Consider the following 13,358-nt stretch of genomic DNA (forward strand, 5'->3'; position numbering starts at 1 on the left):
CTTCTTTAAGCCTTGCTTCTTTTTGCATGTTTTGTTCTAAATGTTTTTCTCTTTGTTACAAAGATGCTTGGAACAACCTGCAGCAGCAGTGCGATGGATCAGCAGGGAATCAAAATAGGAAAAAAACATTGTCCACACAGGATAACTCAGAGTATTTTTATTTAACAAAAATAGCTGTTTAATTAGAAACCAAAACATCCACATAGTTACAGGTTTTCCTAGGCATCACTGTTAACTCTGCATACAGCTTCAATTGGGCTCTACAGTCACCTCATCACCACAGCAACAGCAGAGCTCAGAAAGAACCTGAACAACATACAGGTGTGGCTTCCATACCTTGTGGGCCTGAAGACATACACAGTGTAACAATCCTTTCTATTGTAGTTGCCACAGTTTCATTACTTTGGTACAAAAATCACTGCTATTGCTGTAAGTCATTAGTTAATGTGCGACTTGCTTTTAAAATGACTGGGCATCAAAGATTTGATCTCTGTATGAAAACTATGATTAAAATTGAGCTGGTCCTTTTGGTCACTTGACAGGAGTGCTGTGCACCCATTCCTCCTGCCTTGCTCCAACTGTCATTACACCAAGGAACTCAAAGGACAGACTATCCCTGTCTCAGGACAGCTTGTCAGCTAGCATTTCATGGCTTCAGATTTTACTTTTTTTAAAAACAAAAAAAACCACAGAGAAAGGAATATATACATGGGTGGCTTCAAGTTTCCATTTCAGGATAAGGCAGTTAAGTCTACATGTGTAAATGCCAGTGCAGCTGAACCCCTCTTTAGGGGGCTATTTCAAGAGGCAGCATGCAGAAAGAAAATCTTTTGGGGAGTGGGCACCCCTGAGCAGCTGGCCTGGAAGGGCTCCCTGGGTCCCAGGCAGCACATGCCAAACACATTAATTATGCAACTTGTGTAGTAAAGGCTCAGGTTCACAGAAAGTGATGGGAAATGTCCTACCCAGGGGAAAAACACCTTCCCAACCCCAATACTGTGAAATCTCCATGGCACTAAAAGCAGGTGATGAACCAAAGCTGCTTCTTCAGCTGAAAGAAGAAAGGAGTTCTAACAAACACACAGAGAGAAGGCATGGAGGGAAAGGTTGCATTGCACCTTCTCCCTTGCCAGCTCTTCTGTACACTTACACTCACAACCTGCACAGAAACAGGCACACTCCACAGGCATTTGTTTCTGTGCTGGTCATACTGCCTGAGTATCCAGGTGCCCAAGCCCAGTACAACTCTGTGCAGCAACTCCTCAGTGTTGAAACAATTTGGAAAAAATAAATTATTAAAAAAAAAACAATATGAGGCAAGTCCCAAATTGCTTAAACTGGACAAAAAAAAAAAAATTGTCCACTCTAAACATTCATTGTTCTGCTCATGAGGAAAGAAGAGGTAGAACTAGGTGGACAGAGACCCACCAGAAGCATAAAGGCATTTTAAAATAACAGTAGAAAAATGACAGATCATAAATCATCATTTTCCAAAGCCTCAAGTAGTCATTCTGCTAACTACCATAATTGAAAGTGTCAATTTAAACACCACAGCCACAATTCTCTACGGGCACAAAGAATAGCTTAAAATCCTGTGAGTTACCTTCCTTCTCAGTGCTATAATAACATACATCACTCCTGAAACAATCCAGCCTGTGGGTTGTGAGGCAATGACTCCTGTAATCACAGGAACCTGCAGCCCTAAGGGACAAAGGCAAAGTTATCCAAGGGTCCCATGGATTAGCACTTTGCCTATCTCAACTCCCTCTAAGTTTCCCCTCCAGTTACAGTCCTTTCTGGACACAGCCCTTTGTGGAACAAGTAGTGCTGCTGACAGCCCATCCACCAGTGCCACAAATTGCCCCAGGACACAGTTCTGTTTTTGGGGAAACACCATGATCAGCTAAGGTAAACCTCTGGCAGGAGGGATAACTGACAGAACAGGAGAAACAGTACAAGCTCCTCAAGGAAGCATGTGCGTATGCAGAAACATAAGTGTACCAGTCCTCAAAACAGAGCATCCAGCACCACAGGGCAGCTTCAGCAAGAGCCACACTACAGAGCACAGTCCTCAGGCCACCTACTATCCCAGGCCGGGGGGTCTCCATAGAGAATCTGTTAGTGTGCCCTCATTTCTGCCCTGTAGCAGCACCTCATGACAGAGAGCAGCAGCTGACCAGACTATCACAAAAGGGTCTGCAGATGTGTAAGGGTTAGACTAAAACCTCCCAAGGTTCTCATTCTTTGAGAAAACTTACTGTTCTTTGCTGCACATCCCATACATGCAACAGTAGAACAAAAGGCATTTTAGAAAGAAGATATTCGTTCTTACTTACGTAAGAGCTAATATATTTACCTTCTAAAATGTGCTACTAATATAGTATAAATATGGATCATATACCATTAAGGTGATTGCCTTGGGAAGAAAAGGCAGAGATTAAAAACAGACCTATATCTTCATATGTAGTCACCAAGGGTCTTTGCTTAGTGCACTACTGGCTTTCAGGAGTTCTGCTTTGCATCCGCTCTTGTCTTCTGTAAGCTTCTACAATACTGCAGATGCCACTGACCAAGAACACCAGTGAGATGGCCGCAAAGTAAGAGGCGTAAATCATGAACTGCAGAGAAGAGGGAAAGAAAATAAAAACAAGTGGTTAAACCAAGCAGTCACCAAATTTATAGGAATGTTAATAAAATAAATTATTTCCCCTCCACTTCTAAAATATCATGATTCAGTGGTTATTTCTCTGTCAAATCCCAAATCCTTGGCCCAGAAACGGGTAGCTGAGAAGCTTTACAGCTTGGTTTATCTTCCTCCCTTCCCCACCTCCCATCAATAAAAGTAAAAGCATCTATCATACCTGGGTGAAGATGTCCAAGCCAAGCCCACTGGCATCCACAACAATCACAGTGAGCAGAGTCTGAAGAGCTAAGGCAATGAAAGTATTGACCCCAAACACCAGGGCATACCGCTCCACACTGAGATTTGTAGCAATCTGGAACCTGGAAAGAAAAGGATGACCAGACACATAAGGGAAAAGGCAGAGGAATGAATGAACGGCAGGAACGTTTCTGGACAGAACAACTATGCAGTTACATTGACTGGTTTCATATTTTCCACAGCTAAATTACCTTGCACAGATAGTGTCCTTTTCCAAATAGATTCACAATGGACTAACTTAGAAGCTAGAAGAGGCCCACAGACACATACAACCCCTTTTTAAAAAACAACCAACCAACCCAATCCCCCACTAAGGGAGCTCTGTGGCTTTCAGTGTTACTGAAGCAGCCCTGCTGTCCGATGTGAAGGGTCTCGTCATGTGGAGAAGATGCAATGCACTCTGACCCCAGAGAGCAGTTGGCAATCTCAAACCTTCAGTCTGTTGCTGTATGGTCCATAACCTTTTGCATACTTCTAACCAGAACTCCCTTTGCAGTGGCCAGATTCGGCATCATCCCTCTCCTTGTGCTTGAGCTGTCTTGGTGGTTCAAAACCAGCTATGCTTTCCTCCCCAAAGTGACAAATAACATTGAAGTAGTTTTCCTACACGTTAGGGGAAGTTGATGCTTCAATCCAGGGAAAGCATTGTTCTTTCCTCATCTATTAACACTTCACTCCAGCCACGTTTATGAAAAACATACCCCTAGCAACCAGCACTATCTAATATTTAGAATTAGTCACTTCAGTATCACGAGACTTTTAAAGCTTGGGCACACTGCCAGCCAAATATATCTCTATGCCTCAGTTTCTAACCTGAATCACAACACAAACCATTGCAACAGGCTCTTGATACACAGGAAAGGCACCGCTTTCACACCAGATGTAACCTTGAGAGCAGTTTACGTTACAGACATACTCACGTTGCTATTGTGATTAGCATCATGTAGATGATTCTGAAGATGACATAGGATGCATAGCACACCCACATGTTATGAACAGTGTCCATGACATACACAGCAGCAGCAATAAGAAAGGAGAACAGGGCAAGTGCCACTTCACCCCACATTGCCCAGGATGTTTTTATGTGACCCACAACAACGACTGCAACAGCTCCTGTGAGGGAAAGAAAGCATAAATCTTAGTAATTACAGTTGGAACAATTTGGAGATGGTGCACTGGGAGCTCTACAGCCCCAGACAGCCAAACATAATTGAAGTGGAGGACACAAATGGGAACACCTCAACAGCTCACCTTCCTGAGCCCTCCCTCACTTGGAACACTGCTGTAAACTCCCATTTACTTTTACAGAAACAGGAAAATACATAGGTCAATGCTGATTGCCTCTAAAGTCTCCTGTCTGGCTCCAGAAGCACGACAGCCCCAGGCCTCAGACCACTGGCACTCACTCCTTTGTGCTTGACTGTGGCAGTGCTGTCAATACTTGGGCAATTTCTGTTGAGAAATGCAAACCCCAGTTTTCAAAAGCACTCACCTAATTATTTAGTGGTGCTTTAGCAGAGGGTAGGAGGGAGAAAGGCACTACTCACTTTAATGCACAGCTGTTAGAGCTCTCTCCCAGGAAGCAGAAAAACCTACATTTACTGTCATCTACACACTGGGCTGTAATATTAAGTAAGAGAAGTAGTCCAAATCCACATCTCCTGGAATGCAGCCTAATCACAGGTTATAAACATGTACTACTGATTGTGCAAGAACAGTCCTTTATAACACAGACAGGTTTGTAACTCTGGCTGGATTTTATGAAGGGGAAATGGGGATAAAAGACAAATCATAGGATGGGAAAGCATGTGGTATTTCAAGCAAGTCAATAAGAAGAAGGTGTGTTTCATGCACTATCATAGTTCCAGCTACTGAGAAGTCTAAATACATATTACGTTAATAGAAAATTTCCATTCCAAGGAGGCCTTGTTCTGCAAACAAGCCAAATAGCAACCAACAGCATAATGACTGCACACAGCAAACCAGACAAACAGCCTACTGACAAAGGGAGGTTTACAGGACATCTCTGAAACAGGATTGTGTTCAGCAGTAGACCACTGCACAAGAGTGCTACAGTGCAGTATCTGAGCTCTTTGTAACCCTTAACTGGCATACTGTCTTGGAAAACTTTCAGGCACACCAAGACTCCTTATGTACCACCAGTTTGCAATCCTGTCAGACCTTACATAAATCTTGCAGACTGGTGAAGAAGGGCACTATGCTAAAGGAAAGGATTTATTTTCTCCCACTAAAGTCTGACTAATATCTTGTTCTTTGGATGTCTGGCTCTGCCAGTAGCAAAACTCTGAAATGCAAAAAGAAGCTCAGTCCTAGAGCATTCCTCTTACTGTCTCAGCAATTCTGAAATCTGAGAACAGACATGAAGATCTCATGGCAATTCATGAAATTGTACTCTCCCTATGTGCCAAGGTTATATCAGCCCTACACCTAATTAAGATATTCAGCCTCTGTCCTTCAATGAGACACATTCAGCTGATCAGTGGTTTTACAACCCAACCTGATAAAGGATTGCCACACTCTGAAGAAGGTGCAAGGGATACAAGCAACAGGTAGCTGATCTCCCTAGAAGGAATACTAATTCTCTTTCCCAGGACAGGGAGCTGACAGCTACATGAGTCACCATGCCCTTCTGCAGGGCAGGGATGACAACTTTATGCAAAGCTTGCCAAACGTTGCTCCTAACTGAGCACAGAGTGACTAAGAGCAATGAAAATGGCAAATCAGATCTGGGATGCAGCAGAAGAGGTATTTCTAATACAGGGAGAAGAGTGAACAGCATGTTCTTCTATAGGTCTGAGAACTCACTGAATAAAGTTGAATGCAATTCAGACTATCCATCTTCAAAAAGAATGCTACTCAAGCCAGGTTTGGTGCAAATACGGGCTATTATGGAGGAGAACAAAGAGCTGAACTTTACCAAAGAACAACTAGAAAAACCTGGCTCATCTGGCCCAGACTAAACTGTCTAAAATACAGTCTTGGCATGACATCAGATATAAATAAATAGCTCATTAATAAATTCAAACTTGAAATCAGAAGTTAGAGCATTTGCACTAGCACTTAGGAAGTCAGGTCACTGCATGCTCATTCTTAACAGGTATTAGGACTTCCAGTCCTGTCACACACTTCAAGCTCTTAGTCGTGACTATTACTTCATTATACTTTGCTTCCTTCAAGCAATTAAGCTCTATCAACTGGAAGGATTCTGTCTTTTCATCAGCTCAGGCTAATTTGTCTGAAAACATCAGCCAAAATGATTCAACGATTTATAAAAATTATACTTGAGGAAAAAGAATCAAACTGGGAAGCTAAAAACTTCAGTCTTAAAAGAGTTCAGGTCCATTGTTCACAGGCCTTTTTAAAAAGGACCTTGTTATCAAAGGTGTTCATTATAAGGTTTGAGGAAAACCCTTCCCCCTGCTATTTTTTTATTATTATTTTTTAAATTGTGCTGCTATTAGGCCACATTATGGGTCTTTTCCTTGATATAAGTTCTTCTCCTTCTGGGACAAAGGTAGGATGGTAGAGGAAGCCAATCCAAACAAGTAGTAAGAGCCACAGGCTCATGCTAGAGTGGAGAAACAGTGTATGACAGCCAGCTGTTTAAGGGAAGGTTTAGCACACCAAGGACTGAATAGACAAAGTCATCAAGTTGCCAATAGTTTCAAACCCAACAAACAATGGGTTGTCTACCACCTTTTAGAACTATAAACCAGCCACAGCTTCCTACTGAACTTCAAGAAGGGGCTGAGCACACCCAAGGAAGCACTAATAATTTGGTTTCTTTTGCCCCCAAGTAGGTGATGTTCACAGCAGATGATGGAACAATGACTCCATCAATGAAAAGGGACATGCTGCAGCAACATCTAGAAAACCTCTGTAAGGGTATGTCATCTATTTTAAAAAGGTAATATCCTAGTTCTGGTGATGAAAAAGTATTAAACAACTTCATAAACAAATGCTTGTATTGACTGACCTACCTGTCCCTTTCAAGTGACCAACTTCTTTCACCTTAATAGCTTCTGCTCCTAAGAGTGCCAAAATGACTAACCATGGCTCACTGCATGCTGGCTGCACACAGGAAACCTTCACAGGCTCCTGGAGGAAAACCAAATGCACAGGACCCCATGTCTGACTCTGAGTGGCTAAAACAAACAGAACCCCACTGTCATGGTGACAGTCAAGAGCACACAGTCAGCCACATGCCTGGAGCCTTGTGCCAAGTATTTCAGAATGAAGATTGCCTTGCAAGGTTCCTCTAAACACCTACGTACTGGATAACAAGAATCAGGACTGCCTCAATGACTAACTCACACTGAGCACCCTACCTGTTCATGTCAGGGAAGACTCACTCCAAATGCCAGGGTTTACTTCTACTGCATGCTTGGGAGAATGCATGGCACTTCCAAATCATGTTCTAGTGACCTTGAGGGAAACAAGACATTTCAGCAGAGCAGGAGCTAAGAAGATCGCTTACCCAGGAGTGTCGAGGCTGCCTCCACAGCACCATTGTAGATGTCCGTGCTGTGAGAAGGCAGCACCATCTCCCACAGGCCCTGAGCGTAGTTGATGACCTGAAAGTAGCCACAGGTGGACAGTGCCCACCACACAGACCAGCAGAGCATGGTCCTGGAGGAGTAGCACTGCAGGAAGTCCCGCCAGAGATCTTTCAGCACCTTTATGATGTCTACTTTCTGCTTCTGTGTAAATTGGAGAAGGAAGGGGGGAGAAATGTTAAGTCTTTGCTTATAAACACTTCACACTACTCCACAAAACTGCCCCTTTCATGTGAGTGACAATACCACTCTTGGGCACAAACTCCCACAGAGCAATGAATAAAAAGCTTTCCCATCCCACAATCTGTGCCAAGCAGGGCCATACCCTTACATGCAGAGGAAGGGTTCAGTCCCAAGTTCACTCGCCATCTCTGGCTCTCTCCAGCAGACAGCAAGGACTGCCACACATTACGTGAGCAACTGAAGGGTACCAGAGAAGAAACACCAGGGAACAGGACACAATATCGACTTTGACAAGACAGGATCAGAAGCCAGCCATTTACATCAAAAAGGCAAACTGTATCACTGACACTTGTAAGTCCTGATTCTAATTCAATCAAATTTTGTAGCACAGAGAACTGTATCTCTCCCCAAATAAACTGATTTTCTTTAGGACAGGCATTGAGAGTTTACAAATACTCAAAGAAGCAATCTCATTACCACACACTCTACCCCTGTTAAAGTTCACCAGGGCTTCAAGACAATGAGAGATGTCAGGTGGGGATCTAAACGGAAACAGAAGCTACTTCCACTAGACACTGCTGTTGCAAATGGCAGGTCCTGCACATACAAGTGCCCTGACAAATTGCAGGAGATAGAAAATGAAGATTTCCACTCCGAATCTCTCTAGAAAGAGCATGAAAGGGGGCAGATCTTCAAAAATAATTGAAAATAGATAAATTCTAGCAACAGGGGATTAAAGTAATCAAAATTGTTTTTTACAGACTGTTACAGTCCTGTTCTTTACCACTTTATGTCAACAGCAGTAGAGGAAAAGAGCATGTCTTTACTTTGTAGACAAAAATTCCTGGTTACATTTGCTGCATGCACAAATTTGCAGACATAGTGTAGACTCTGTAGGGCAAGACCCTTCTAGTCTGAGTAGGAGGAACAGTTACTTAATGTGAGATTGGGCAGAGCCCCAAAGCTCACCCAGCACCTCAGGCCCCTGTGACCTTTGATTCCCTGCAGGGAAACATACAACATTGTCACAGGACTGAGCTATTGCACATTGTGCTGTCACATGCCCAATTTCAGAGTGGTTTCCAGACTGCAGCAGCAACTTTGAGCTCTTGGCATTATGCCCTTTCCCTGGGGGAATCATTCAATGTGTTCTTGGGAAAGACTATTTTCCATGAGCAATAAAATTAATTTCAAAAGGTTTCTACGAAAACCCCAAAAGACCACAGCCTGAAACCTGTCCTGAACTTCCTTTCTTCCACCGTCCACTTGTCACGGACTTCTAAGCATCTTTATGAAACACCACACAGTCCCACTGGTGCTTTGCCAATGGCATAACTCTTGCTCTGCATGTGGATACTGTGAAAAATGTTTCTGTGATTTGTGTCAGCTGGCAATGGAATCAGCAAATGCTTGTATCTGCTGTATCAAAAGTGGATGCATTCCCTGGGATAACTACAAAGAACAGTTTTGAAACTTTCTGACCAAATAGCCAAATAAAGCATCGAATGAGAAAACAGAGGACTATAGGAGTAGTAAAGAGTAAAGAGCTGAGGTAGCAAGACAACTGATGCTTAGAATAAAACAGAGGAAGGTGTGGTAAAGCTAAGAGATATCACAACAAAGCAACTAAATGCTTATGTATAAAAAAAAGCTTGATGCACTTGACAAAATCATGTAGCAGACACCAGTGTAAAGCCTCCCTCCAGATGACTGCAAGGACAGGAAGCCAACAACCACCTGAAAGATTATGTAATTGCTGATCCCCACTTATTGATATCTGCTGATTTGGACTAACACAAGCACACTGGAAAATGCTTTGTAGGCTTAAAAACAGAATATATACGCTGGTGAATTTGTAGTAGTGTGTGCCATTGGAGAACAACAGAAGGGAATGGTCACACACAGTGCAAAAACTGACTTGGCTGCTCAGCCCCAGGCGAGTGTCTGGTAAGGCAGAAAGGCCCACCTGCCCTGCCCTGGCAGTGCCTCTTCAGTACAATTATTCCTACAGCCATCTATGTTTGTGAAATATGGTCACTGTTACCTCAGCAAGAAGGACAATCATCATGCTCCAGTGCTTCTCAGCCTACAGAACCCGGTGTAAGTGACCTCAGGGGAGTTAGGCAGGTGTACTCTCTCCCTTTCTAAACTTTTCTTCACTACTTTGGTACTACATGTACTCTCACAGGAGAGGAGTAAGGTAAACAAAAGGGATGGATAAGTTAAATGTTTATGGCACAGAATTTGTTTTAACAAATACCCTTCAACATGCAAGCATAGCTCGGGTAAAAATATCCTTGGTCACACAAGATCATACTGGATGGGGCAGGATTAAGTCCCTGGAATGTTAATACCTTTAATTCTCGGCTGTAGCTGGAGAAGCAGAAAGCAGCCCTGGATGCTGCCTCCCCCAAACCAGCTAACTGTGGCTTACTTGCTAAGAAATACTCACTGCTGACTAATCCAGCAGCTGCGCTTACCTTCTGGCTTGTCCTCAGAACCAGCATGGCCTCCTTCTGTCTGAGGAGCAAGGCTGGCCTTTCCCCAGGGCCTCCAATCCCCCTGCCAGGAATCTCAACATACATGCATTTCCTGGAGCAATGAGGTCAGCAGGGACCTGCCCAGCAGGCAACTACACACTCATACTGGGCCCCAAAATTGGAGGCTGCTTACCCATGGTGGGACCCAGCACATCCCTCTACCAAGCAGGGATCCCTGCACTTGTTTCCATACAAACAACTTTGCCAAATTACACAGCCCACAAAAAGTCAAGGCACAACCTTGGCATTCTCAGGGGCTGCATTAAGCTGATATCATGCACAGGTGCTTCCTGCAATTTATCCACATTCTGCCCTTCTATTACTAATCAATGTCTGCTTCCAAGTGCCCCCAAGAACTACTGCAGTTTCCTTCCTAGAGCAGCTTCCTTCCAGGATCATGCAATAAACCCCAATTATTACACAGCATATTGCAGCACAACTCTTAAAACAGTTGGAGTAACAATATCAAGATCTGAGTACACAAAGAATTGTCTCTTTTCTTCAAGTTACTGGGTGCACCCAGAAGCACACACTGTTTGGACATATACTCAAGGTTTACTGTCCCAAAATGTCCCTTGCTTTGTACCGTTGGATGGCAATCTGATGCCCAGAACATTCAAACTGCAACCTTGGTGAGACATGAAGAGCAATTTCAGAAAATCTAAGGAGCAGCCTGGCATGCTCAAACAGCAAAAGGATGCCAGTAATAATTCTCCCTGTGCCATAAATAAGGAAGAGGGATGTGTAAAGGGATACTTTTTTGCTGTTAGACATGACATCTCTACTGCTCCATACTTATATGCATGTGTGACAATCACGTCAGTATGGCATCTTCTACTCACATAAACTCAGGGCACAACTCACCTGTTTCTCTGCTGAATGACCCTCCCCATTTAAGGGAACTTTTGTCTCATCCTCCCAGCCAGGTGCCCTCTGCACATCGGGATGATCTTGGACAGCCGCTCCATTTTTACAGTCCATGACCTTCATTTCACAGCTAAGCCGCTGACTTGAGAGGTGGTGAAAGAAAAGGCTTTTTTGTGGCATGGGCAGGAACCACGCCGTGGCAAAGGCAATGGATATGCTGGTTAAGGAGATAACGTTCAAGCTGAAGAGGGACCATCCCGCCACTGACACAAGGACCTGCCCAGACACCGAGCCCACTGTGTAGCCCACCAGGGTCGCACTTCGGCAGTAGCTGGTGACCTTCTGGTACAGGTTGATATCGACGACGCTGTAGATGTAGGAATAATAGGCGATGTCGGTGGCAGTCCCCATCCCGTAGAAGAACTCAAGGAGCTGGATGGCCCGCAGCCCCTGGGCGTACAGCAGCAAGAACCAGGTGACGATGAGACTCAGGCCCTGCAGCAGGACTACAGGCTTGTACCGCAGGTAGTCCGTGGCCAGGAACACGGGGAAGAGCAGCGCCAGGTAGGAGTAAGTCCACACCGGGTAAATCTCGTTGAACACCTGCGAGAGGGAAAAGACGACGGTAACCGCCAGCACTCCCGTACTGCCAACAAAGCACAGACATCCAGACTCACAGACAGATACACACCCCGCGCGGGGGCCTGGGGGGGAGGAAGGCAGCCGGGGACGCGGTACCTGGGTCTCGGAGAGGTTCTTGTACGGCCCCAGCAAGTACCGCGTGAGGAAGGGCTCCGACGGCCGCACGCTGCAGAAGAAGCCGTAGGCGCAGAGCAGCGCCGTAGGCAGCGCCCAGCAGCAGGCGCTGCCGCTGGCAGCCCGGGTGGAGCGCCGCGCCGGCCGCCCCCCGTGCGAGTCCGCCATGCCGGGCCGGGCGGGCCGGGCGGGCCGGGGCCGGAGGCGCTCTCGGGGCCGAGGGCGCCGGCGGCGGGAGCGTCCCGGTCACCGCCCGAGAGCCGGCTCCGGCCCGCGGCGCTGCGCCCCGCGCTGATTGGCCGGCGCGCGCGGGGCGGGCAGCACGCTGCGCTCGGATTGGGCAGCCGCCCCGCGGGCGGGGCCGGCGGCGCGCACGCGGGAGGGGCGGGGCGGGCCGCTGTCCTCACGGGCCGCCTGCCCTCAGCTCTCCGCCTGGCCGCTCCTGCGGGGCCGGGGCGAGCCGCCCTTGGGACGGTGCTCCCGCCGGATCCGATCTGCCGGCTCTGCCGTGCCTGGCGGGCCTTTCCTGGCCCGGACGCGTTCGGCCGCTCACCCCTGCCGCTTTCTTCCCTTTCGCGAGATAAGAGCTTGAATCACTTCTGCTGCTTAATAAAGCAGCACCTTGTGGTCCAGCCATAAGAAATGTTAGATAAGCGGGGAAAATGAAACTATTACATTCGAAGTCATTATCTAAAGTTTTGCCCAGTCTACTGTTCCTATAGCTTTCCCAATCCTCCGAATTATTTGCTGTTTTTCTGTTCCAACAATTTATTTTCATCTACTTGGTTTGCCTTTCCCTTTGCTCCACTCCCTTATCTCCATTACATTGCTACCACTCCTAGGGCTTCCCACTTTATACCTACAGTTTGTTCTGCAACTGGCTGATGCCAGGGAGAATCCACACCGGGGGTAGGCCTCCCACCTGTGCAATTGCATACCCTGCCTCCTAGGCATCGGGTATACGGAGTTGGGTGGGAAAGAACAAGTTCTTCTCAGCCCCAGAACAGATGCCTTGTAGTACAGAATTTTACTACTATCTATTATTATTATATATTTATTACTATTTTACTACTGTAATTACCATAATCCTGCCTTAGTAGACATAGCTGCAAAGAGGATTTGGGCTGTAAGATTACTCAGCTGTCTGTAAAACACAGCTAAATATTTAGGCCTTGATCATCGGACATCAGTGGTTTGCTGCTTTCTGGCTATCTTCCGAGTCTAGCAAATTTCCTTTCTATTGTTCTCCACGGTCTCTTCTGTAGAAAACATGTAAGATTTATTTGTAAAAAAGTAATGATATTGCCATTTCACTACCCTTTAGCTTGAAGCAAAACTCTACATACAAAGAATCAGTTCCTGCTAATATTGGCATTCATTTCAGCCACAGGCAAGGAATGGCTGATCTTTTCAAAGAGTATGGTTAGAGTGAAATGACTGCTTAACACGTTGCCAGGGGTTCCCTCTCACTTAGCAGTGCCTCTGTCCCGCTGG

The 13,358-nt window shown here is 45.6% G+C and overlaps 1 protein-coding gene across 1 annotated transcript; it reads right to left on the reverse strand.

Annotated features, from left to right (window-relative positions):
• Positions 1–142: 142 nt before the first annotated feature.
• On the reverse strand, positions 143–12,041 carry SLC19A2 (solute carrier family 19 member 2). Its single transcript, XM_021549064.3, has 6 exons — positions 11,847–12,041; positions 11,106–11,711; positions 7,440–7,662; positions 3,862–4,054; positions 2,862–3,003; positions 143–2,618 (listed from the first exon to the last, which is right to left on the reverse strand). Exons 1-6 carry the CDS (start codon positions 12,030–12,032, stop codon positions 2,493–2,495), a joined length of 1,476 nt encoding a protein of 491 aa, XP_021404739.1. The 5' UTR covers positions 12,033–12,041; the 3' UTR covers positions 143–2,492.
• Positions 12,042–13,358: the final 1,317 nt, after the last annotated feature.

The sequence above is a fragment of the Lonchura striata genome, chromosome 2 (assembly GCF_046129695.1).
Source record: "Lonchura striata isolate bLonStr1 chromosome 2, bLonStr1.mat, whole genome shotgun sequence".
NCBI lineage: Eukaryota > Metazoa > Chordata > Aves > Passeriformes > Estrildidae > Lonchura > Lonchura striata.

What these genes read in the sequence shown, in the direction of transcription:
- SLC19A2 (XM_021549064.3), bottom strand. Translation starts at nt 12,032, where the DNA reads ATGGCGGACTCGCACGGGGGGCGGCCGGCGCGGCGCTCCACCCGGGCT. An exon ending in GTCATTCAGCAGAGAAACAG is followed by an intron (nt 7,663 to 11,105) that starts GTGAGTTGTGCC and finishes CAATTTACACAG; the next exon opens with AAGCAGAAAGTAGACATCAT. An exon ending in ATGCTAATCACAATAGCAAC is followed by an intron (nt 3,004 to 3,861) that starts GTGAGTATGTCT and finishes TTTTCTTTCCAG; the next exon opens with GTTCCAGATTGCTACAAATC.